This window comes from Carassius gibelio, chromosome B2 (genome assembly GCF_023724105.1).
Source record: "Carassius gibelio isolate Cgi1373 ecotype wild population from Czech Republic chromosome B2, carGib1.2-hapl.c, whole genome shotgun sequence".
In the NCBI taxonomy this organism is placed as follows: domain Eukaryota; kingdom Metazoa; phylum Chordata; class Actinopteri; order Cypriniformes; family Cyprinidae; genus Carassius; species Carassius gibelio.
Window position 1 is genome coordinate 29,512,022 of NC_068397.1, and position 24,518 is coordinate 29,536,539.

The 24,518-nt window shown below is 32.5% G+C and overlaps 2 protein-coding genes and 1 long non-coding RNA gene across 3 annotated transcripts in view; 1 reads left to right on the forward strand and 2 right to left on the reverse strand.

Annotated features, from left to right (window-relative positions):
* The window catches only part of LOC127951120 (CUGBP Elav-like family member 5), a 164,611-nt gene extending 164,245 nt beyond the window's left edge, over nt 1–366 (forward strand). The window contains exon 12 of the mRNA XM_052548787.1: nt 1–366. This exon is cut by the window's left edge and continues 645 nt beyond it. The gene's annotated coding sequence lies outside the window, so the exon portion shown is untranslated.
* Nucleotides 367–8,801: 8,435 nt separating this feature from the next.
* On the reverse strand, nt 8,802–13,891 carry LOC127951705 (uncharacterized). The gene is made up of 3 exons (XR_008152709.1): nt 13,800–13,891; nt 13,439–13,551; nt 8,802–9,207 (listed from the first exon to the last, which is right to left on the reverse strand). It is a non-coding gene; the product is annotated as an uncharacterized LOC127951705 (long non-coding RNA).
* An 843-nt stretch (nt 13,892–14,734) lies between these two features.
* Nucleotides 14,735–24,282, reverse strand: LOC127951164 (spindlin-W-like). Its single transcript, XM_052548841.1, has 5 exons — nt 24,158–24,282; nt 23,071–23,112; nt 20,498–20,745; nt 18,677–18,910; nt 14,735–17,585 (listed from the first exon to the last, which is right to left on the reverse strand). The coding sequence occupies exons 2-5, from the start codon at nt 23,088–23,090 to the stop codon at nt 17,380–17,382; spliced, it is 708 nt and encodes a 235-aa protein (XP_052404801.1). The 5' UTR covers nt 23,091–23,112; nt 24,158–24,282; the 3' UTR covers nt 14,735–17,379.
* Nucleotides 24,283–24,518: the final 236 nt, after the last annotated feature.

Consider the following 24,518-nt stretch of genomic DNA (forward strand, 5'->3'; position numbering starts at 1 on the left):
ACAGTCGAAAGGATATTGATAGATTAGTGGGGTATATTAGGCTCTTGTTATATGACTATGTAGTGTGTTGATATTGATTTGGGCACATTCTGAATTGCTGTTCATCGGCACGACTCGTTTCAGAAAGCTGCCGGGTGGAGAAAAGGGCATTCGATCCATCGCGATATCGTTTAATTCATGCATCATACTGTAAAAAATGACCACTGCAAACACAACAACACAAGGATATTTTTGACAAAACAGTTCTTGTTTTTGAGCTACAAAGACTCGCAAGGAAACATGCACCAGCAAAACTCCTAGCGGCTGTTTTTAACGTTCAAACTGAGGATTTAATAAAGTCTCTCTTTTTTTTATAATTGGTCATCATACCAAGTATTTTATTTTATTTTATTTATTTATTTATTTTTAATTTATTTTATTTTATTTATTTTTATTTTTATTTTTATTTATTTTTATTTGTTTATGTATTTTTTATTTATTTTTTTATTTTTTTTATTTTTTTTATTTTATTTTTTTTATTTTTATTTTTTATTTTAATAAAAGTACACAGCAGGTCTTTCATTAACATAACAGACAATTTATCTGTTTCTATTTTATTTATTTGATTTGATTTAGTTATTTTAATTTAATTTTGTCAGCTTACCAAGTACAAGGCAGGGCTTACATTAAAATAAAAAAAAATAATAACAATCAAATAAAAATACACTGCCTGCCATACATTAACACTACTGTATGTTTATATTTATTTATTTTATTTTATTCAGTTTAGTTTTATTTAATTTAATTTGTCAGATCATCAAATGATAACATACATTAAAATTACTCTAATTTTATTTATTTATTTATTTATTCATGCATTAATTCAGTATTTTAATAGAATTAAAAATACACTGCATTTTTTTTTTATATTGAATCTTGTATTAGCTTGCTGCGTGCTAATGTGTATGTTGCATTAAGTAATTTGAAATAGTGAAGAATACCCAGTGATTAAACTAATGCTATTCATACAGCACAATCACTATTTAAAACTATTTAATAGAATTTTTAGGCTTTACCGAATCCTCTGAAATGAGGTTAAAAACAGCCAGAGAAAGGGGTTTTGCAGGTTCACGCTGCAGTGAAGTTTCCATTGTGAGAACGGGCTGTTTTGAGATAGAATTCAGGAAAACCTTTCATTTAGAAACAGCCTACAGTACAGTGTGCCATAGTAAAGTGTTGAATTTGTTTCAGTGGCTTACACTAATATGCTGTTTGCCAGAAGGGCCTTCTAGAAGATTTCTATTAGACAAATCAAACCATAACACACAGCACACAGAGAGATGAGCAGTCTCTCAACATCTCTATAGCCTTGAGAGACACTTTTAAAGACAGTAGTTTTCCTCTATTCATGCTTTATTCAGGTATTTCATGTGTGATTACACTTAAATGAACTTGGTAATTGCTCATAGTCTCACTGTATTGTGCATGCCTATGTAAACGTAGTACTTATGTAGAGCCAGGTCACAGTTATGGCCTAAACGACCGAGAAGTGATGTAAAGGAGCAAAAATGTATGAAAAATAGTGTTTAGAGGTGAAAACGTATAGATACGAATCAGCGAGGCCACATCACCACTGCAAAACATGGGGACGTTCATTTTAAAGTCAACATGAAATCCCGTTTGCTTTCTGAAAACACGTTTCTAGTTTTATTTTGATCGACTCTGCAGTGCGCATACTTGCAAATGAATAAAGGCATTCATGTTTAATCAGAAATATGGCACATTGCGGAAGTAAAATGGGTCGTAAATGCCGTTTCATGTTGACTTTGACATCATGCTTAGTTGTTTTGACCCACAGAAACCTACACTTTTTGGACCAAACCTGTTATGTTGATAGCAGGATTTTTTCGTGCACAGCCTGCCATGATAATTGACCGTGCAAATGTGCCACAACAGCACAATTTCCTCCAATCGAAACAAGCGATACTTTCTCAGTGCCGTCTTTTGTCAGGAAAAGAGAAACGCTGCCTCTCGTCTAGGAGTTTACGTTCTTGAAGCTAATGTGACTGGACAGCACATTTCACTCTGGATCTTGAAAAGTGGTCAGTCTCTCGCTTAATATTTAGGGGACAAGATGGATCTTAAGTGCTTTACAGGTCAAACAAATTACATGATTTAATATTAAGACAGAAAAGGTTTCCCTTTAGAAATGGACGAGTTCCCAAGTTGAAAACTTATTCAGCAGGACAAAAAAAAATAAAAATAAAAAATACATATTTTTAAGCTGTAGTAACTTTTGCTATATATATATATATGATACAATAAATACATTCGTAAAAAATTCTTCAAAATTCTGAAGATTTTTTTATATACATATATATTTATTGTATCATCTATATGCATAGCATAAATAAATACATTAAAAAATATTCTAAAAAATATTACAAACACACACAAAAATATATATACAGCAATTTTGAGGACCAATGGGATATTTAGAAATTAAGCACATTTTCCAGTCATGCAAATTCTCATTAATGTAATGCAAAATCTATTATTATGAGTCATCATTATATTATTGTTGAGTTTTGTAATTGACATTATTCTCAGTTATTATTTGTGTCTTATTACTGTAATTCAAAATATAAAATCCGAAATAAAAAGCTGAAATACAATAATGAATACGTCGGAAAGCAGATAATAAATTAACCACAAATACTATAATGGTGTATATGTACTTACATTTATTAATTAATTAATTTCCTATTATGAGCATAAGATTTTTAATTAATTATGTTAATGAGAATTTAGTACAAAAAATTTGCTTAATTGTCTTTCAAAATAATGGAGCAAAAAAATTAATAATAAATAATGTAATGGTCTTAAAATAGACTTTTATTTGTCATCCCTAATATGGAATGAATTATTAAAGCCAGTTGTAGCCCAGCAGGGTCCATAAACACACACACACACACACACACACACACACACTCAAATTAGTGATCAGGGATGGAGCAGCTTTTCAATTAAAGACTCGTCAGATGATCACAGCAGAAGGTCACTACATAATCAACATTCAAGGGCACAGTTCTCTTCACTTTGACATCTTCCATTCATTGTGTTTTAATATTGTAAAACTGATTTGGTTACTATAAAGTGATGTCATCATTCTAAGACGCGACCCAGTGAGATCAGTGGTGTGTCGGCAGAAGCACACTAACATACTACACATACTATTTTTGCAGTATGCATACTGTTCTTTTCTCTACTGCATTTATCAAATACACAGTATGCAAACACATAGCAATTAATTATATATACAGTATTATATACACTGTAAACAATGCATTTTTTAAATTGTAAATAACAACTAAGATTATTATTAACTATTTTTATTAACTAAGATTATGGAACATGTTTTAAAAGATAATACAATTTCATTTTTCAATCAAAATGCCTGAATAAACCTGAATAAACAAGCTTTCCATTGATGTATGGTTTGTTTGGATAGGACATATATTTGTCTGAGATACAACTATTTGAAAATCTGGAATCTGAGGGAGCAAAAAAATTTAACTACTGAGAAAATCACCTTTAAAGTTGTCCACATAAGTTCATAGCTATGCATATTACTAATCAAAAATTTAGTTTTTATATATTTATGAAACCGAAATTTACTAAATATCTTCATGGAACATGATCTTAACTTAATATCCTTAAGATTTTTGGCATAAAAGAAAAATCCGTAATTTTAACACATAGCCTACAATGTTTTTTCGGCTATTGCTTAAAATATACCCCAGAGACTAAAGACTGGTTTTGTGCTCCAGGGTCACACACACACACACACACACATATACATTAGCATTGGCATTGGTATCACATAATTTAATAATTAAATATACTTCTAGCCCATTAATAGCCTATTTTTTACAAATGCACTGGAAAATAACTAGAATTCACTGCTAGTTAATTTCACAAATAATTGAAGAAATTGCATGTAACACATTAAATAAAAAGCAAAAATATTAAAGTAGTTTTTATTTACAATTTTGAATAATCATTTTTTACAGTGTGTTTGAAACGTATTATTCCATTCTGCATCACAGACTGACATTTGAAACAAGAGAACAGTATGCAGTATGCAGTATGCAGTGTGCATTGAGAAGTGTACACTAGTATTCCATTCCAAACAACAGGACATTCCTAGCCGTGCGGCAGCTGATCCTTGCACAGTGGCACACGCAATTATTTTGACTGGATATTTCTAAACCTGTGGCTCATACTAACATACATGCTGTACAAACATGAATTCTCATGCTCTATGTCCATTTTTATTCTATTTATTGCCAAAAAAGAGAAAAGGAGTACTTCTTTCATAGCTTGCCCTGCCTATAGTTCTTTAAATCACTCTTTGTGCATGCTAATTGCTAGAGACGTAGAGAGACATTTTTGTAGTAAAAGACATAGAAAAGATAAAAATGCACCAGTTTTTGGGTTTGATTTTTTTAACCAGTACCTCCTCGGGTAACGGTCGAAGCTTCAAGGCGACTAGAGGAGCTCCCGCTCTGTAGTCTTCAAGCGTACTATCATGCAGTACAGATATCATGGAAACACAGTGCTGCGTTTGGACTCGCTGGACATGCTCTTCGGGGTTCGGGCTATTTTGGGAGTATGTTTTACAAACTGTGTTTTTTATTCATACGATGTTACTACCTGAACTAAGCCATGTCCTCTTCTTTCATATACTCCCCATATACTGCCATAGTCCTCTGCTAGAGCCAACGCTGCATACAGCATCCAAACATACAAACCTCAAGCTTTCCATCCACGTTTGCTTTTCTTTCCCGCGTCTTTGATGGAATGATTTGTTCCAGCCAATACTCCGAATGTTTTGTACAGAAGAAAATGGTTATAGATGAATCTAGTGGTATGATATTCCTATGAACGGTTCTGTTTATATATGTGGAGGTAATGAATGCGAAGGGACGGGCTCATGAAATCTGTATTTGCTGGGGATATTGATAGCACAGAACGCTTCTTTCAGGTACAATGGGGAGTTGAGAGCAAAAGCTCCCGGCGTTTTGTGTCGTGACTGATCTGGGATCAGCTCTATGTGTGAGCTGGAGTCCAACACTAGATCCGGATCGGCGACAGAAAACAACTCGGGTCGGCTTTGCTATGGATGATTGTGTTATATCTTAGGGTTTCTTAGCACAATATACAAACAGATGTAAGCTAAAAAATGAATCTATGTTTAAATGCTATATAGGGAAGTGTGGGACACGAGCAGATGTTTCTGTAATGAGTTTTAAGCCCTTCTCCGGAGGTGTAAAGGAGCAAACCTTCCTTTCCGTTTCATTTTTGAACAACTACGAACCAATTTTGTCCCATTATCTTCCCTCTTGAACTTGCTGCTTTGACAATTAAATGTGTAATTATGGTGATCTATTTATTGTTTTGCTCATTAATTTATTTGATTATTTTTATTATTAGAATTTGATCATTTGCATTGGTTTTATTTATATATTTTTGTGTGAACTTTAAGTTTATCATTTGACATAATATGTATAAATGATGATTATTGGGGCTTTTTCTGTCTTTCTTCTTTTTTCAATTTTACAATAAAAATGATAAATGCTTACCAGCACTCTCGGATCATTGTGTTGATGCAGTCACAAAGGAATCATAGTGAAAGGATGGAATGCATTATGTTAAATAAATAAAAGGGGATAAAGCACAGAACAATATTTAAAATTAAAATAAAACTTTTAATAAAATAAAATAAAAAATTTGTCATCAGGATGTAAGACAGTTAGCATGCACACAATACTAACATTCAATTGTAATTTAAAAAAGAATAATAAAAAACATATATATACACTGTGACCATATTTTAGGTCTTTTTGATGACATAGACCACAATAAAGAATGGTGAATATAAATAATAATATATAATATATGAATATATTATGTGAATATATCATACAAATTAAAAATAAAATATATATATTTTTTATGTTACTTATAAAATTAACCTTAATATTAAAAAATAAACAAATAAATACTTTTTAATTCAACTTTAAATATTTCTCATTTCATTTTAAAACATTTAGTTTTTTTTTTTTAAATACTAAAACTAAATAATATAAAATATTTGTAAAAAAAAAAAATATATATATATAAATATATATATATATATATATATATATATATATATATATATATATATATATATATATATATATATATATATATATATATATATGAAAACAAAAACAAAATTGCTGAAGCCCAGACATGGACCACAATGAAGAAAGGTGAATATAAATAATAATATATAATATATTAATATATTATGTGAATATATCATACAAATTTAAAATAAAATATATTTATTTTTTATGTTACTTATAAAATTAACCTTAATATTAAATTAATAAATAATAAATAAATAAATACTTTTTCATTCAACTTTAAATATTTCTCATTTCATTTTAAAACAACATTTAGTTTTTTTTAATACTAAAACTAAATAAAATAAAATATTTGTAAAAAAATTATAATAATAATAATAATATATATATATATATATATATATATATATATATATAAATGAAAACAAAAAGCCCAAATCGAATTTACAATATTAACAAAAATAATGTTATAATATGAAATGTGTGCTCATAATTAAGTTTGTATCTACAGTACCTTCACTGTGTTGAAAACAGCTTGGACATTTAAAATATCTTTTAAAAGAAAGCCCGACAGGTTTGAAACAACACTTTTCATTTTGGGTCGAACTAACAGAGAATACGTTTGAGAGATCAATGTCATCTTCAAGGAGAACGTTACATCAACACTTTTAGTCAAACACACAAAGTTTCCTTTTCCTTTGAATGTGGCAAAGGACCAAAGAAAGTGACTTAGTGGCTTCTTCAATAAATGTTCAATTATAATGAAGGGACTGATGTGGTGGATGACTGAAGGCATCAGTTCATCTTTATTACCGTCAGTTAATGAGAATCAATCTCACTCTCGTCTCATCTGAACTCTCTCAGGGTCACAGATTATGAATTAGTATTCTCATAATGAACTCTCTTAATGTAGCCGTCTGTGAGACTATCTCAGGCTTTTCTTAGCAGAAGGTGAAAGTCTGACAAGAGTTAAAAGTTTAAGGGCAGCGGCCTGTGAGAGATACGAGACCAAATACGACGAGAGAGCGATAAACGGACAGATTGATTGTGTTGAAGCATGAAGGACAAGCATCGCGTCTGCTGCATGATTATAAATCCTGTCTGTGGAGTAAAAAACATCTGAAGTGAAATAAGTTTGACTCTATGACTGAACATCCAACATATCACGCTTTATTCAAGGTGAACCACCATTGAGGAAGCCAAGGTATTTGTCAAAATACACCACACACTCTTCCGCTTTGAGGATAAACACTGTTTAGCATAAACCCTATTGAGCTATTACTGTTAAAAATGCGGTTATATACTGTATTAAGAGCGTATGTTACTACAGCAGATACCAATAGTTTATAATGCTAGTTTCAAAGGTAAACAGTGTCTTAATCTTTCATATTTAGTAGCTACATTTAACCCTTTTTGTTCCTGTTGATTCAGCTTTAATGAAATGTTTGTGTTGCTTGAATTTAAAGACGAAGGATTGAGATCAAAATGTTAGACCTATTGCTTTTTTCATCTGTTTCTTTGAAAATATTCTTACAATGTGGTTTAAACCAAGAAAAATAATGACTCAAGTCTGTGAAATACTATGTTTGTACGTTGCCTTTACTAAAAGATTGCAGGTGCAGTATTTGTAAAATATGTTTTTGTCTTATTACTGCTGAATATATTGATTTATACAAGGTAAACCACCACTGAGGAAGTACATCCATGTTAGGATCTTTTTCTAGAATGGGCATTGCATTGGTTTTAATGGAAACTGCAATGGTCCCTGTGGGTCTGTGCTGGTAAATTGTTGCATGTTAAAACCATTAAACCCTAATAGGATATGGCCCAAAACACACTACAGGTGATTGTTTTAATGGTTAACAGTGGGGGGGGGGGGGGGTTATTGTATCAGTAGAGGAAACAATTCAGACTTCTGTAAATGTGTGTTTGTTTTCAGCAGGTACACTTGCTTTTTGAGTATAAACACTGTTTAATATAATGCTAATGAGTATGAATGTTTAAAAGTTGCTTTGATGTGTTATTTACTGAGTGTTGTGAGTTGAGTATGTTGATTAGCATTGATATATGTGAATTATAAATATGTCTTAATATCTTAAACGTGCACAATGAATTTAACCTCCTTTATGTTTGATAATTGTGTGGTGTGTTAAGTGCCTTTATCAGTCCAGTGTCTTTTATTGACTTTAGGCCATCATCACAACTATTGAGTAATATTCGGTTGACAAAATGTTGTTGTTATTCATCTTTTTTTAATGCATTGTAAAAAAAAAAATATATAATAATAATAATAATAATAATAATAAAAGTGAAGTGTCACTGAAATTATGCATTGCTTTTGGTAAAATATTGCATAAATATGTATACCAGACTGTGTTTTCTTTTTATTATTATTATTATTATTAGTTTTTACTGGGAAGGGAGTTGCTGTCAATGTATTGAATATATAGTAAAAAAAAAGTTCAGGAAATTATCCTAAGCCAAGAATGCATTTTGGTTTTAGGTTTAAGGACAACTTTGATGAAAGGTTTTGATCCACTTCAGATGTTGACTAATGTACATTGACTTATTCAAGGTAAACCAGCTTATTTTTGTGATATCAACTTCAAATTTGGAACAAAAAAATTTTTGTTTAGATTTTTGGCTTTTATTTTCTCACAGCTTTAGAGTACAACATGTTTTGAGCATCAGAGGGTTAAAGTTGAAAACGGTCTCATAACAAGTTGCATGTGCTTTCATTTGTGAATAATCCACTGTACAGTGAGTAATCTGGATCTGCGGAGGAAAACTGCAGATATCAGATGTATGGCGATAGATCTCTCTGCTCTGATGAAGTGTTCATTTGCTCGTCGCTGTTTTGCTGAGCTTTGCAAACCAAAGTGCTGAGTCTCTGCCATCACCTCTCCACCCCGATCAGTTTTTAATCAACAAAAACTTTGGTTTGGACAGCTCTCCCACAAACATCTCATCACAGCGGCGCTCCATACATCTCACTAACAGTAACGGCTCCATTAGATCAGAATGTATTTCTCTGTGAAGAAGAAGACAAGTAAAAATCAATCCCCTCCTGCTATTCTCTCCATCATTTGTAAAGAGATTGTTAAAATGAGACATTGATCTGCTTACGATCTCTTTATCAGAGGCATTACTCTGAGGTTGTGACCTCGAGATATCTAACTAGCAATAGGAAATGTTAATATGCATACAGATTTGTCCTTAGACCAGCCTGGCTGTAATCACAGAAAAGTTTATGTGGCAGACAAATGATCTCTAGATGTAATATTTCAGCTCACGTAAAATTATCATCACAAATCTCAGAGGAACACCGCATTCACTGAATGAATGAATGCCTAAAAATATCTCCTGATGTAAATTTTGAGGTGTCCTTAAGCAAGAAATGCCAGGGGTGACAGGGGTAAAAATATCATTTCCAACCTATTGATTTCCATTTATTTCTTTCCCTATAGTGCCACTGTGTGGTTGAATGCACATTATAATTGTTTCATTTGTCCAGTACAGTCATATTTTTACATAGAAATAGATGTATTGCATGTTAGGACATGTTTAATCATGCTTTTAAATGATTTATAGTTACATTTAGCGTCTGTATCTGCATATCTCAAATAAAATAAAAAATTATGTTGTTCTGGTTTGTTTTTAGGGGTTTTGTTTTTTTTTCTTTGTTGTTTGTTTTTACTTTTAAATTTTTATTTTTATTTTTATTTATTTTTTTACTTTTGAATATATATATATATATATATATATATATATATATATATATATATATATATATTCAAAAGTAAAAAAAAAATATATATATATATATATATATATATATATATATATATATATATATATTTATATTTATTTATTTTTTTTTAGAAAATTTTTTTTATTTAGTATTTTTAACTTATGGTGCATTTATTTTTTATATATTTTTTTATATGGTGAATGTCTTTTAAATTTTATTTATTTATTTTGGTTGTATTGTGTCTAATGTAAATCAGCTGCTTACAAATTGCCTTTGTGCATCTTTAAATAAATCACTCTTGTTTTGAATTTTTGCATTTAATAAAATGATTTAATGCTAAATAATACATTTTGTTAACTTATCTCTAATAATAAACACTGAATACATCTGAAAGGCTTGTATAGATTAGTTGCTGATTTGGGATTTATTCTCATCTCATCTTGGCAAAGAAGTGTTGTGCATGAGCAGGTCACCATGGAAACGAGCCGTCTTCTAGCAGAACTCAAGATCTCATTACTGTTTTTCTCAGTCGCTTTGGTACATTTCTTGAATCATCCTTGACATATGTAAAACAGTAAGTGCATTTCTCAAAACAACTCGTACAAATAGCAGAACACCCTGGATTACCTGCAAAAGCCAATCTCTTGCTCAAAATCTTTAGTTCATCTCTCAAAAGTAAATATCTGTGTCAATGAACATGTCAGTGCCATCAGAATGACAAGTCCTTGTGTCATTGTGTACGGATAAGACAGTATTGTTTAGTCATGTTGTCAATATAAGAGTGTACTCTGGAGGGATGCTCTGATGCAAACTATAGCAACATTTTGGATGACAGTTACTGTATTGAACAGTATGCCATAAGATTATGTATGCCATATATCCATTACAAAAGTACACATTTACACATTACTGTATGAGGGATATTGACTGGAAGAGACTGGATTGAATTCCCAGTTACACTTTTACTAGTGGTCTGACCAAAAAAAATTATACAAAAAAACCTTTACAATGTCATTGTGATAAAGAAAAGATGTAAAATAAGTCAATTTTCAGAATGTGTAACTCTTGTGTTGTCCTCTGTCTATACAGTATAAGCTTTCCAACTGAAGACTCATGAGATGAACCTTTGAGCTATTTCAGAGAAATGCTTTATCATTGGTTTATCATCTACATTCTCTTCATTAGATTCAGTTGCACAATTCATGCCAGATTTACAATAAGTCAAATAATAATGTGTAAAAAATAAAAGTGCTTGTCAGTTTATGAAAACTAGATTAACCATATTTAATTGAATGACTTTTGTTTTGAGGAGTAAGACTATTGCACAGAAAACTGTATAATACATTTTGAGCGACATGACATTAGCAACTGATAATGTAGGAAACCGCAGATACATGTGCATAATCAATTGCATGAATGTACAAAAGCTATCGCAACTTGTTCAAAAGAATGAGAAACTGGTTTTGTGATGTGTATAAATGACTAGATGATGTGGAGGGTGTACAAGTAGTTTTGAGAATTTCATTTCTGATTTGAGAAATGCACCAAAGTGACTGAGAGAAACTGTAAAGCCTGATGCAGAGACATCCAAGATCAGCTGGACAATATCTTTTGCATTTAAGCTCTTTTTTTCTTTTCTTTTTGAGAGCGAGTGTGTTGTAAATCGACATCAGTATAAAACAGTACAGTAGAAGTGTTGCGGTGGTATCTCCATCTGCTTTTCAGTAGTATTTGGTTTTCGTTTTTTTTCGTTTTTTTCAATAGGAAATATAAAAATATTACTTGTTTCTTTTAATTGTATTTAATTTCACAGAAACACGGGCCACAGTAAGACTGCACATCAAATCATGACATGAAGTTGAGCTCAAAGAGTTAAAAAGTGCATTAACTTCAGGTTCAGATGAACTTAAAACTGTCATATGCAATTAACTAATTTCATACGGCAGATTAATGTTTCACTTCTAACATTTATCAATTTCTGACAGACTCTTGATGGTTTTGACCTTGCTCTCACGGCTGCTCATTAACCAGTGTGACCAGTGTAACTTAACACATATGTGATGTTTGCATTGTGGTTATACAGTCAAAACTTTAATAACTTCACTAGAAAAAAGCATTTAATGGTTGGAGACTTTCAAATGTTTAATTATAAATGACTTGCACAAATGGAAATGAATTGTCCCAATGTCTCTGAGAGTCACAATAACCAGAGGAACAACAGTTTCATTTCAGATTTGACTTCCTTCAGTGGTTTCAGCAAAGTCGTGCTCAAAGTCGTCCCACAGCGCTCATGGGAAACGCTTTGAGTCTACAATTAGATTTCTTTTTTTGGAAGAGAAAAAATAAATTCACACAGGGGAACGAGAGCATTGTTCATTCTGGTAAAGTTTTGCAAATCCCACGTCTGACGTTAATATTTCAACATTAGTTTTTAAATGAAGACTGCGGATACAGACTCACACACTGATGTGGTGTTTAATTAATTTAATTCAATTAAACTTTATACATATTTGCAAGTTCAGATCCCAAAGGCACAGAGTCTTGGTGGAGTTCAACACTTAATTAAACCAGACAAATAAATGCACAAACATTTTAATAAATATGCACTGACTCTTGAAAGTCTTTCATAAAGATATCAAAAAAATAATAATAATTCCCTAAGTGTCATTAACAGCGTATTGTGTTCATTTTATTTGTCCAAAGTTGTGTTGGCTCCTCTTACACATCTGGGTTTTTAAATTGGGGTATAAATATAATATTTTAACAAAAACTACTGATGCAGGATCTACTGGCTATTATTATCCATGTAAAAATGGCCTCAAGTGCACATAAAACATTAATTATCAAAATAAATAATATATAATGCACAAAGAAAAATCCAGTTTGTATGTAGTGTTACTTGTGGTTGTGTCAGTGTGTGATTGATGCACACAATAGAATAGAAACATTGATTGCATGTGGACCATACAAACACTTGAATAAGTACATGCTAAAATTAGCTTAGTGTTAATAAATTTACTTTCATTAGTTATTTCAAACAATGCAGTTAATTAATGCTAGAAAATGTAAACTTACTGTAAAGTACTACCAAAAATAAAATTGCATATTATAAACAAAGTGATTATGGCATTTTTTTTTTCTTAGTTTTATGTGATTTTTTTTTCAATATATATTTAGAATATTTAAATCAAACATGTTTTGCATGTAAATAAACATGATTCTTACTATTTATTAGATAATAAAAATTACATTTAGATTAAAATCTCCTCTAAAAATTTGCCAGCAGAATATGTAAGTCCTTTGTTGCACTTATGAAACATGAGATATATGCTAGAAATGTTAATTCAAGTAAATGGCTTTAATTATATAATTTATTTATATGATATACTTGACAAATGTGAATAAAAAATGGTTATGACTATGGCTGAATAAAACATTTCTGATAATACAAACAACAACATCCAAAGCCTTTTTTTTTTTCTGAAGTGGAGCGTTATAGCAGAAAACCAACCTGATCTTATTCATGCTGATTCTGTGTCTTATCAGGTGCTCTTCTTGAGTGCAGCGCTCTGAAGAAAGCCTTCATAGTACATTTGGTAGTGGTGTACAGAGCCACAGATGGACCTGAATCAGGGAGGAAAAGAGCCAAAAGTATTCTTTCGATTTTCAGCAGGAAAATTCAATTTAGATTGATAATAATTGAAAGTGCACCATTAAAGTTAAAGACTGACAGCCACTGAAGACTCTGCAATGATGGATCCAGCAGATGTGCACGCAACTCACAAAATTTACATGCAACACGTGAGAGATCAGTGTGAAAGCGAACAAATCCACACATTGCAACACTGAAGCAAGGAAATCCTGTGTTTTACCTGCATGGGTGACCTGACGTGATCAGAGTCTTCTTTCCAGAGTTTCCAGTGTTGGTGTTTCCAACATAATTCACCGCTGGAAAGTCCAGTCCACCTGCAGGACAGAAATCAGGAGTATCATGCTGAATATGTTCAGGAAAGATTGGAATAATTATCATTTTACGTTTTTTAAACGATGAGGTAAAAACAACAATATTGTGAAATAGTATTACAATTTATATATAAATTGCTGTGATGCAAAGCCGAATTTTTAAGAATTTTTACCTATCAGAAATTCTGAATCTAATGATTTGATGATATGATGATTTTCTTATCAGTGCTGAAAACAGCTGTGCTACCATTCAATTCGATTCGTTTAGAGAAGGTAATATCTAATACTTCAAGTAAGAAATTACTACTTTTATTTCACAAGGACACATTAAACAATTTAAAGACTTTTTCAATAAATGCTGTTCTTTAAATGCCATTTATCAAAGAATACTGAATAAATATATATACATACATCATGGGTTCCACAAAAATATTAAGCAGCAAAAAATATTTCAACATTGAACCAGAAATAAGAACCAGCAAATCCACACATTATTCTGATTTCTGAAGGATAATGTGACACTGAAGACTGGAGGAATGATGCTGGAAATACAGCTGCGCAGTACCCCAATAAATTATATTTCACAATATATTCACATAAAAAATATTACTATAAAACAACATTACTGCTTAATTATTCCAAGTCATTTCTCACCCAGTTTCTCCACAAGACTCTCTCGGGGTCCGACATGTCTCCGGTCACATGCATCACCTTCTTTGAACACTTGTGAAACATTGTTTATTATTCCTATTAAAGGCATTTACTGTCATCTAACAGAATTCTTTTATGTGTCTAAGAATATAAGACAAATTTAATAATTAGGAAAGAAATTACAGAGACAACATTTTAAGTGCAAAAAATATCTCTTTTATTATTTACGATAACATCATTACACAGATAGACAGGATGAATAGTTTGACATAGTTTGACACTCCTCAACGTCACCTACTGAAACATAACTTTGGTAAAAAGCAGCAAAAGAACAGAAGAACCAGAGGAACAGGCAGAAGCTCGCAGACCACACGATAAAACACATTTACAGAGAAGCCAGAGAGAATTACTCGTTCACAGTTAGGAGAAAGAAAAAGCGAGGGTCGTGAAGCCTTGAACGTGTCAAAATCATCAAACCTTCTGTCTATAGGCAAAGCAGAAATATAGTACAAGTGTTTTTTAAAGCACAACGGAGAATATACAGCGAGCGATCCACCTGATGTGAAGGCAAACGGACCGGAAACTCAATCCACATGAACAGCTGAAAGCTGAACAAATCATTTAAAGAATTGTGCATTTCACTGAACAATACTTTGCCCAAAAGATTTACTGAGTCATGAGAAACAAATCAGTTATCTTCTCCCCCAAAAATAAGTTAAACTTGCAATGTTTTTGATAATGGCATACTGAATATCTAACTAAAATAAAACTACACAATAAACAACTGATGAATCTGCGTGAAGCGCTCATGTACTGAAGGATTTCAGAAACCGTCGGTCTGTCCAGGAAAAACACATGCAAACCACAGCAAATACACCCAATCAGAGAGCAGAGCTGACCGTCCCACATTTACATATGAAATCCCCATTTATATGCATTGCATTTCCATAACCAAATCCATTCATATACGAGTCAATTGTAAGTAGTGGATAAATCTGATGTGATCCCATATATATATATATATATATATATATATATATATATATATATATATATATATATATATATATATATATATATATATATATATATATATATACATATATATATATATATATATATATATATATATATATATTTATATATACACACATGGGATTGGGTTAATAAAATATACTAGTAATATCATATAGAAGTTGCACAATTTCAGTTCAGTTCAAATAGCTTGCTGTATGTTTTAATGATGCCAATCAAGGAAGACACTTTTTTTTTTTGTAGCTGAAAAAAAATTATTTTCAGAGTGTGTTTTTAAATTGCTGACTTCCTTTGGGACACTTTGGAGCTACAGACTACATTTAGAGAATAAAGTGCAAATGCTACAAGCGAAAAAAGGCCTAATCAGCTACATGAACAGGTGGGCAATCATCACGCTCCTGTGCATCATTTATAACAAAACGTGAAGCCATGAAAAAGCATCACAAAAGACATTTAAAGTTGTGCTGATTTTTCACTATTAAGGGCTGCGAGTCCATCTGACACATGAAGAATCACTCATTACTACTCATGAAGCTCAGCTCAGAAACATGAGCATGAATATAATGAATTCAGACCAATCTGTTTCACAGTAAGGCAGATCTCATGATGTTTGTAGAGGTCTAACAAGTCTTATTTTTGTCTGTAAATTTGAAATCATTTTTACTACAATCAACAGGAGACATTTGTGACCCTGGACCCCAAAACAAGTCTTAAGTGTCAATTTTTCTAAATTGAGATGTATACATCATCTGAAAGCTGAATAAATAGTCTGTCCTTTGATGTATGGTTTATTAGGATTGAACAGTATTTGGTCGAGATACAACTATTTGAAAATCTGGAATCTGATGGTACAAAAAAAAAAAAAAAAAAAATCTAAATATTGAGAAAAATGCGTTTAAAGTTTACCAAATGAATTCTTAGCAATGCATATTACTAATAAAAAATTTAGTTTAAATATTGATATATTTAGGGTAGGACGCTTTCTTTACTTAATATCCTAATTATTTTTGGCATAAAAGAAAAATCAATAATTTTGACCCACCCAATGCATTTTTGGCCGTTGCTACAAATTGACTCAAGACTGCTTTAGTGCGCCAGGGACACATCTTTGCTATGCTTGGCATTCAGAATCGTAGATTTAGTTTGGTTGGTTTGGTTTTCAGATACAAGTGCTCTTCTGCTGTTTAACAACAAAACAAATAAAAAAGCATGAATTATTTCATACAGGACAAAACGGGCAACCCTCTCGAATGGCACTCATGTGTTTCACTGCAGATATGATCTGATTTGGGGGAAAACTCAACTAAAAGTCACAATATGCGTCGCATAATACCAACTCAAAGGTTTTAACAGCAATTCTGGGTTAGGAAGCGTATTAGTTCAATAAATAGGTCAGTTAGAAAGTCTCACTGTACGTTTAAATGTAACTCTGACGTGACTTTTTTTTTGTTTTTTGTTTTTTTTGCGGTCACAACTATTTACAATTCAAAACTCCCCGAACATTCATACATATGAAAATGCAACCTTCTCCATGGTTTACGGGTGAATGAAAGCTAGTCCATGAGATTAGAAACATACGAAATGATGCCCAACGCACACGTATAAATACACTGTTTTGATATGACGGTTGTAAAAATCGTCTCCCTAAGCTGTGACATCAACACAAAATAACAAACCCTGTACACGGACGCTTCATACAGCTCCTCGACAGCCAGCCATTCACGGCGAGGCATGACACACTGTACAACGAGAGGCCAGGACACTTAAAGCGCTGCGGGTTTCTTTGTTTTGTCTGTGGTTTTTTTAGGTGGTCTTGACCAGGTCATAGACGTGGATGTGAAAATCGTCATCGTATTTGATGTAGTAGACCGACGGCTTGGCGGGAACTTGGTAGATGACGAGGCCTGTTCTCTTCACCCCTTTATCCGTCACATACTCCACCTGCTTACCCACAAGGCTCTCTGTTTCCTCACCGGGCTTCCTGTCTGCAGGCAGCAGGTGTTTGTTCTCTGTGCAAAGAAAGCAGTGGAATGACTTGACTTTACAATAAAATGACTGATTTAAAACAACTTCAATAAAATTAAAATAATAAATGTAATATTAAACATTATAATATTTTAATTCATTTATTCATTCAAATTAAAGGGAAAGTTCACCCAAAAATGAAAATGACCCCATGATGTACCCTCACAGCATCCTATGTGTATATGACTTTCTTCCTTCAGCTTACGCTATGCCTACGTCCTACGATATTAGAGTGTGGAGCACTTTTATGATGGATGGGCTTTAAACACTTTCTTAACCCCCATTCAATGCTATTATGAAGAGCCGGGACACCTCGGATGCCTGGAGGGTGATGAAATGATGGGGTCATTTGCATTTTTTGGGTGAAAAATCCCTTTAATACAACTAATATTACTAAATTATATAACTACAAACAAAACCAATAATTTAATACATAATCGAAAATTCTAAAATTACTAAATTCTAAAATTACAACAACAAAAAAAAGGATGGGTTCGTTAAGACTTTAAGGTTTTTATTTAATTTTTTTAACACTTCTGCTCAACAAGGCTGCATTTATTTAATAATAAAAAAAATCAGTGAAAACAGCAATAATGTGAATTATTTTATATATATATATATATATATATATATATATATATATATATATATATATATATATATATATATATATATATATATATATATATAATTTATTATTATTTTTTTTTTTTTTTATGTAATTATTTGTGGTCAAAGCTGAATTTTCAGCATCATTCCTAAAGTTTTTAAGTTTTTTTTTTGTTGTTGTTGTGCTTTTGTAATTTTTACTAGTTTTGTTTTAAATATGGCTATACAGTTTTTCGTTCTTTTTCTTTCTAATTCCTTATTTTAAATCAAGATACAAGATTTCTAGTAACCGATAATCTGCAGATTAACAATTTAAAAGCACCTGATAAAAGCAGCAATTTAAATGTTGTCATTATAATATTAATTTCTAAATGCATCATTCGAATTTAGAATTGTGCAATTCAAATGTATCATTCATTTAAACTTGTGAGAGATGACAGATTATTAAAAACGTCATCTTATTTACCCGCTTCAGGTAAGATCCGGAGGTCTCCGTCTTTGTAGTCGTCCCAGAGCTGGTACATGTAGAGCACGGGGTCCTTCTCGTAGGTGATGTAGTACCAGTTGGTCATGATGGGCGCTCGGGACAGGACCATCCCCCTCCACTCGTTCTTCTCTCCGTCCTCCTTCTCAAACAGATGCTCCACGGCTTTTCCCACCAGCTCCTCTGCGTCGTGAGGAACCTTGATCTTGTTGTTCACTTTGAAGGTTTGGAAACACAGCAGAATGAGAGGCTGAGTTTCACAGTGATTTTAACCTGGTAAAAAGCTCTGGTTTGAATGTGTATTATACATGTATGTACAGCCAAAACAGCAATACGAGATAGTCACCTACACTACTGTGTGTGTGTGTGTTTTACATAGGATTAAATCAAATAAACAATAGTTTACAGATTCAGAAGTCTCTTCTGCTCACCAAGGCTGCATTAACTTGATAAAAAAAAAGCAGTAATATTGTGAAATATCATTACTTATTTTTATTTCTTATTTTAATACATTTCAAAATTTAATTTATTCCTGTGATGCACGGCTGAATTTTCAGAAATCATTCTATCTATGAAAATCATCAATTTTGAAAAAAGTTGTTCTGCTTCATATTTTTGTGGAAAACATGATGCATTTTATTTTTCAAGATTATTTACTGAATAGAAAGCTAAACAGAATAACATTTATTTGAAACGGTAATCTTTTATAATAAGTATTGTTTTTGTCCCTTAGTTGAATAAAAGTATTAAATCGTTTCAAAATTGCAAAATAGTTTATTAGACTATAAGATATTTAATTTTAAACAAAGTAAAGCTGTGCCAAACAAACAGTGACTACAATTCTGCTAACAATATTTCATATTCATAGCTTTCTTGATGAAACCCATATTTACTTAACAGACAGTGTAACATTTTCATATCTTCTCCATTGTGACAGTGTAAATATATGCATTTTTCTTAAACATAATCTGCCTCTATCATTTCAACTGCAAAGATCATCAAAAACAAATGTCTCCTTCCAAGACAGTCTCTTTTATTTTGTGCTTTAGTACTCAGTTCATTAGTTTTTCTAACGGTTTTATCATCACTAGGGAACAGATGTGCACATCACTGCATACAGGTAAAAAATAAAAACACTGCAGTAGGAGAGAAAAATCAAAGATATGCAAAAAAAAAAATAAAAAAAAATAAATAAAAATCACCCACTTTAAGGTAGCGCCTCTTCTGTTAACCAAAGCTGCATTTATTTGACCAAAAATACAGTAAAAACTGTAATATTCTGAAATATTATTACAATTTAAAATAACTGTTTTCTATGTGACTATATATTAAAATCTAATTTATTCCTGTGATGCGCAGCTGATTTTTCAGCATCATTCCTCCAGTCTTCAGTGTCACATGATCTTCAGAAATCATTCTAATATTCTGATTTGATGCTCAAGAAACATTTCTGATCATCATCAGTGTTAAAAACATCTGTTTGCATTTATTTGAAAAAGAAACATTTGTTACATTATAAGAGTCTATAACTCACTTCTGAACAATTTAATGCAACCTTGCTGAATAAAAAGTATTAAAAGTAACAAAAAACTGACTCCATGCCATTACTGGAATACAGAATTACCTATATCATGATGGCCATACATATTTTACCTAAAGTAGCACACGATGTCTTAGTATGATGAGTCATTATCAGAAACTAATTCATGCACTATAAATGCTACTTTAATAATCTTTGCACATGTGCTACTTCCTGTCCCTGGCTTGTTTCCTGTTCACATCACCACTGATCCACCTACTCACCCACTTTCTCTGTGAGAACTTGCAGGTTAGAGACTCTCTCGTCCTTAAAGAGCTCGATGCCATAGACACAGTCGAATCCGTCGTACTTGACCATGAACAGGGAGGAGTTGACACTGAGGCGGTCCAGCACGGTGCCCTTCCACTTGGTCAGCGCGCCCTTCTCCCTCCAGCTGTGCTGGATCCGTCGGCCCAGCAGGTTATTGGGATCTGGGGTGAGACTGTCGCTCAGCTCGCCGCTGCTGCGCTTCCTGCAGAGCAGACCAAAACAGGAACGTAATAGGCTGCATTAAGTCTGATGCAGTGCTGATCAAGGACTGTTTTACAACTCAGAGCTTATGACTTCGATTTTATTGATTTTGCATTGCACAGCATTCTCTATTGAATCATATGCCAAATGCATTTGGTGCATGTAACAGATACAAATGTTGTGCATTAGTCTGAAGTGATATAAATATATATATATATATATATATATATATATATATATATATATATATATATATATATATATATATATATAGCAGTCCAAACAAAAGTAGAAATAAAAATTGATTATGTTTAAAAGGATCCTCCACTCCGAAAATAACGACTTCATTTGACAATTTTTCTCCTGTTTTGCACTGATTTCTTTTAATCAAAGTGTAATTATATGTAGAAAACGCATCCTTGTGGCGCAGCTGATACAGAAGAGCGTCCGCTGCCTGCGTTCAGCTCATATTCTCCAAAATGCAGTTGCGCTAATGTGGACACACACAGAGGAGACAAATTGTTGAATAAAGTCGAATATAAATTCGAATAAAGACAAATAAAGTCGCTATTTTTGTTTTCTTCATGTACAAAAAGTATTCTGGTCTCTTCATAACATTATGGCTGAATCACTGATGGCAGATGGACGATTCTGACGATACTTTTCATGATTTTCTGGGCCTTGACAGTGTATTTTACTTTGCAGTCTGGGACAGTCACAAGCCTCCCGGTTTTCATCCAAAATATCTTAAACTGTGTTCCGGAGATGAACAAAGCTTTTACGGGTTTGGAACGACATGGGAGTAAGTGATTAATGACAAACTTTTCATATTGGGGTGGAGTATCCCTTTAATAATCATATTAATGACATAATATAAAAAAATGTCATATATTAATAATCATTGAATTATTTTAGGATTATAAATGAATAGTTATAAAAATTAATATCATAATTTCATTCAGTAAGGATGTATCAAATTGAACAAAAGTGACAATAAAGTCATTTATTGTGTTACAAAAGGTTTCTATTTTAAATAAATGCCCTTCTTTTGAACTTTCTATTTAACAAAAAAAAAAAAAATTAATCAAAAGCATCACAATTTCCACAAAAAAATGAAACGACACAACTGCTTTCAACATTGTTAATAATAATAAATATTTACTGAGTTGCAAATAAGCATATTAATGCTGTTAATTACTGTATGCAAATCACACAGTAATTAAATAGTTTGATTTTGATATTTCACAACATTACTGTATTTCTGATCACATAAATGCCACTGTGACCCAAAACATCTGAATTAAAGTGTACATTATTCTAAATAAAACATTTATAATCTTAACAACATTATTGTCTTATAATCATAATCTTTCATCAGGAGATACATCAAATCGACTCTACATAGAAATAAGTACAGACAAATATGTTGAAAAATGTTTTCTACTCACTCACATGAGATGAAGAATGACTAGCTACACAGTAGCCACATGGCTGACCTTTAAATAAAACTCCCAGCATGCATCTCACAACTGAGTTTAGTTCAGCCGAGCACAAGAGTACAGAGCTCAGTTTAATCAATCATTGCTACCAGTCTGCGTCTGTCAATCAACGTTTCTAACGCTCAAAACACATTCCTGGAAATGTCACAGCATAATCCGGCCAGCTACCAAAATATTCTCATCAGCCTGGAGCTGCTGATAATCGAAGTCAATTTGGGACTATACTGTACTTATTAGTGGTTAACCGATGTGGGCAAATACAGAAACATATCAGGAGACAATGTGCTATATAATACAATGTACTGAAAACAAACAAGATAAGCTTTACATCACTTGCTCACTAATGGATCCTCTGCAGTGAATGGGTGCCGTCGGACTGAGAGTCCAAACAGCTGATAAAAACATCAGAAAAATCCAAACAACTCTTTTATTCACTTCACAGGACATTCATTGTTGGACTGGAGTGATGTGTATTACTTGTGGATTATTGTGATGTTTTTATCAGCTCTCATTCTGACGGCACCCATTCACTGCAAAGCATCCGTTGGTGAGCAAGTGACGCAATGCTACATTTCTCCAAACCTGTTCTGAAGAAGAATCTTAAATGACCTGAGGGTGAATACATTTTCAGCAAATTTTCATTTTGGGTGCACTATCCCTTTAAGTCACTCACTAATAGTGATGGCAATCAAAGGCACATCCTCACATATGGTGCTAAAAATTATTTACTATGTTATTAACATGGTGCACAAATACTGGTATCCCTGCAACATCATCTTAATGGTATTGTCATTCTAATACAGCACATTTATATTGTTTTTACTCACCTGGCCCTTTTCTTGGACATGTTTCCAAAACCTCAAATAAGTCTGGAAGAGAAAAATGACAGATTTACAAATAAACCAACACGTTTGCTGGGTCTTGGTTTCAAGCAAGACACTACTGCACTGGTAAATTGTGAGACTTTTGGCTATTTTGCTTCCAAAAGATTTCATTTATCCACTTCAGAAGCATTTACACGCTTTAAAGTTTTAATCCTGTATATTCTGAAAATTTATACATACATAATTTAATTATTATTATACAATATATTATTCATAAAAAATCTAATCAAATAAAAAGAGTGAATTTTTTACTGTTTATTCAGCTGGGAAGTATGGTGAAATCTATTCGTTAAAATGTTTACCTGTGGTGTTTTTGGGTTTAAGAGCAATGAACACAACTGCAGATAATACTTTCATTTCAGCATACAGAAACTGAATGGGTGTCAGCATAGGGTCACATATGCCACATGATTATGACAGCTCTATTCAGTCCAAAATCTGCTATATGTTTTAAAATATTGTTAAACAGATGCGACTTGTGAATGATACATAGTCATAGTGTATGTAACGTCATGCTGTCTTTTGTTACTTTGTAGCCTTGCCACATTAATCTGGCCTCTGATTGGACAATAACTCAACAGCGCCCATGTTGCATAATTACGTCAAATCTGCGGCATGTATTCATATGTTTATGGTTTAATATCGAGTTAAAGTTGACGTGGATTTCCCGCAGAACATGAGACATCCTCAGTATTGCGGCATAATAGAGGCCGGTTTATTTTTCAAGTCTTAAATGTGAAAACTGTGCTGTTTCTCCATATATCGTCTAATATATAACATTCACATCCTAACTACCATACGAGACTTCAGACATGCATCTAAATGAGAGTTGAGAATCTATAAAAAGCCACAGAATCGGATCATTTCGCCGCTTCGCGTGAAAACCACCAACGCAGCTATAAAACACTGGCGTTTCTGTCCTCTGCGCAACTGACCAAGTCCGCTTTACCTTCGTGTTTAATCATCATACACGCTCTAAATTCCACGTAAACGTGGGTTTTTGTATAAATTTTAAGAAAAGCAAGGTTACCTGGCCTCTATTTTCATGTCTATGATGGACTTCCCTTCTGCAGAGATCCTCATGTATAATGCTCCTCCAGACGTCAGGCAACAAGCTGGCGGTAGCACGGCCTGTTGGCACTACAGCTCCCATAATGCAGTGTCGCTGACAACAGCGCGAACAGCGGGCAGGGAATTCTGGGAAATGTAGTTAAGAGTGTACGCGAACTCAAAAAGGGGCGGATACGCATTCTTCCTGTGTCTTCTGTTTGACTGCCAGAGTGTAAATGATCAAATAAAAGCCGGTTATACAAGAAGTTACTAACGAAACACCTACATTAATGTAATCAGAGATGATCAAATCTATCTGATGTTATTGCGAATCTTATGGG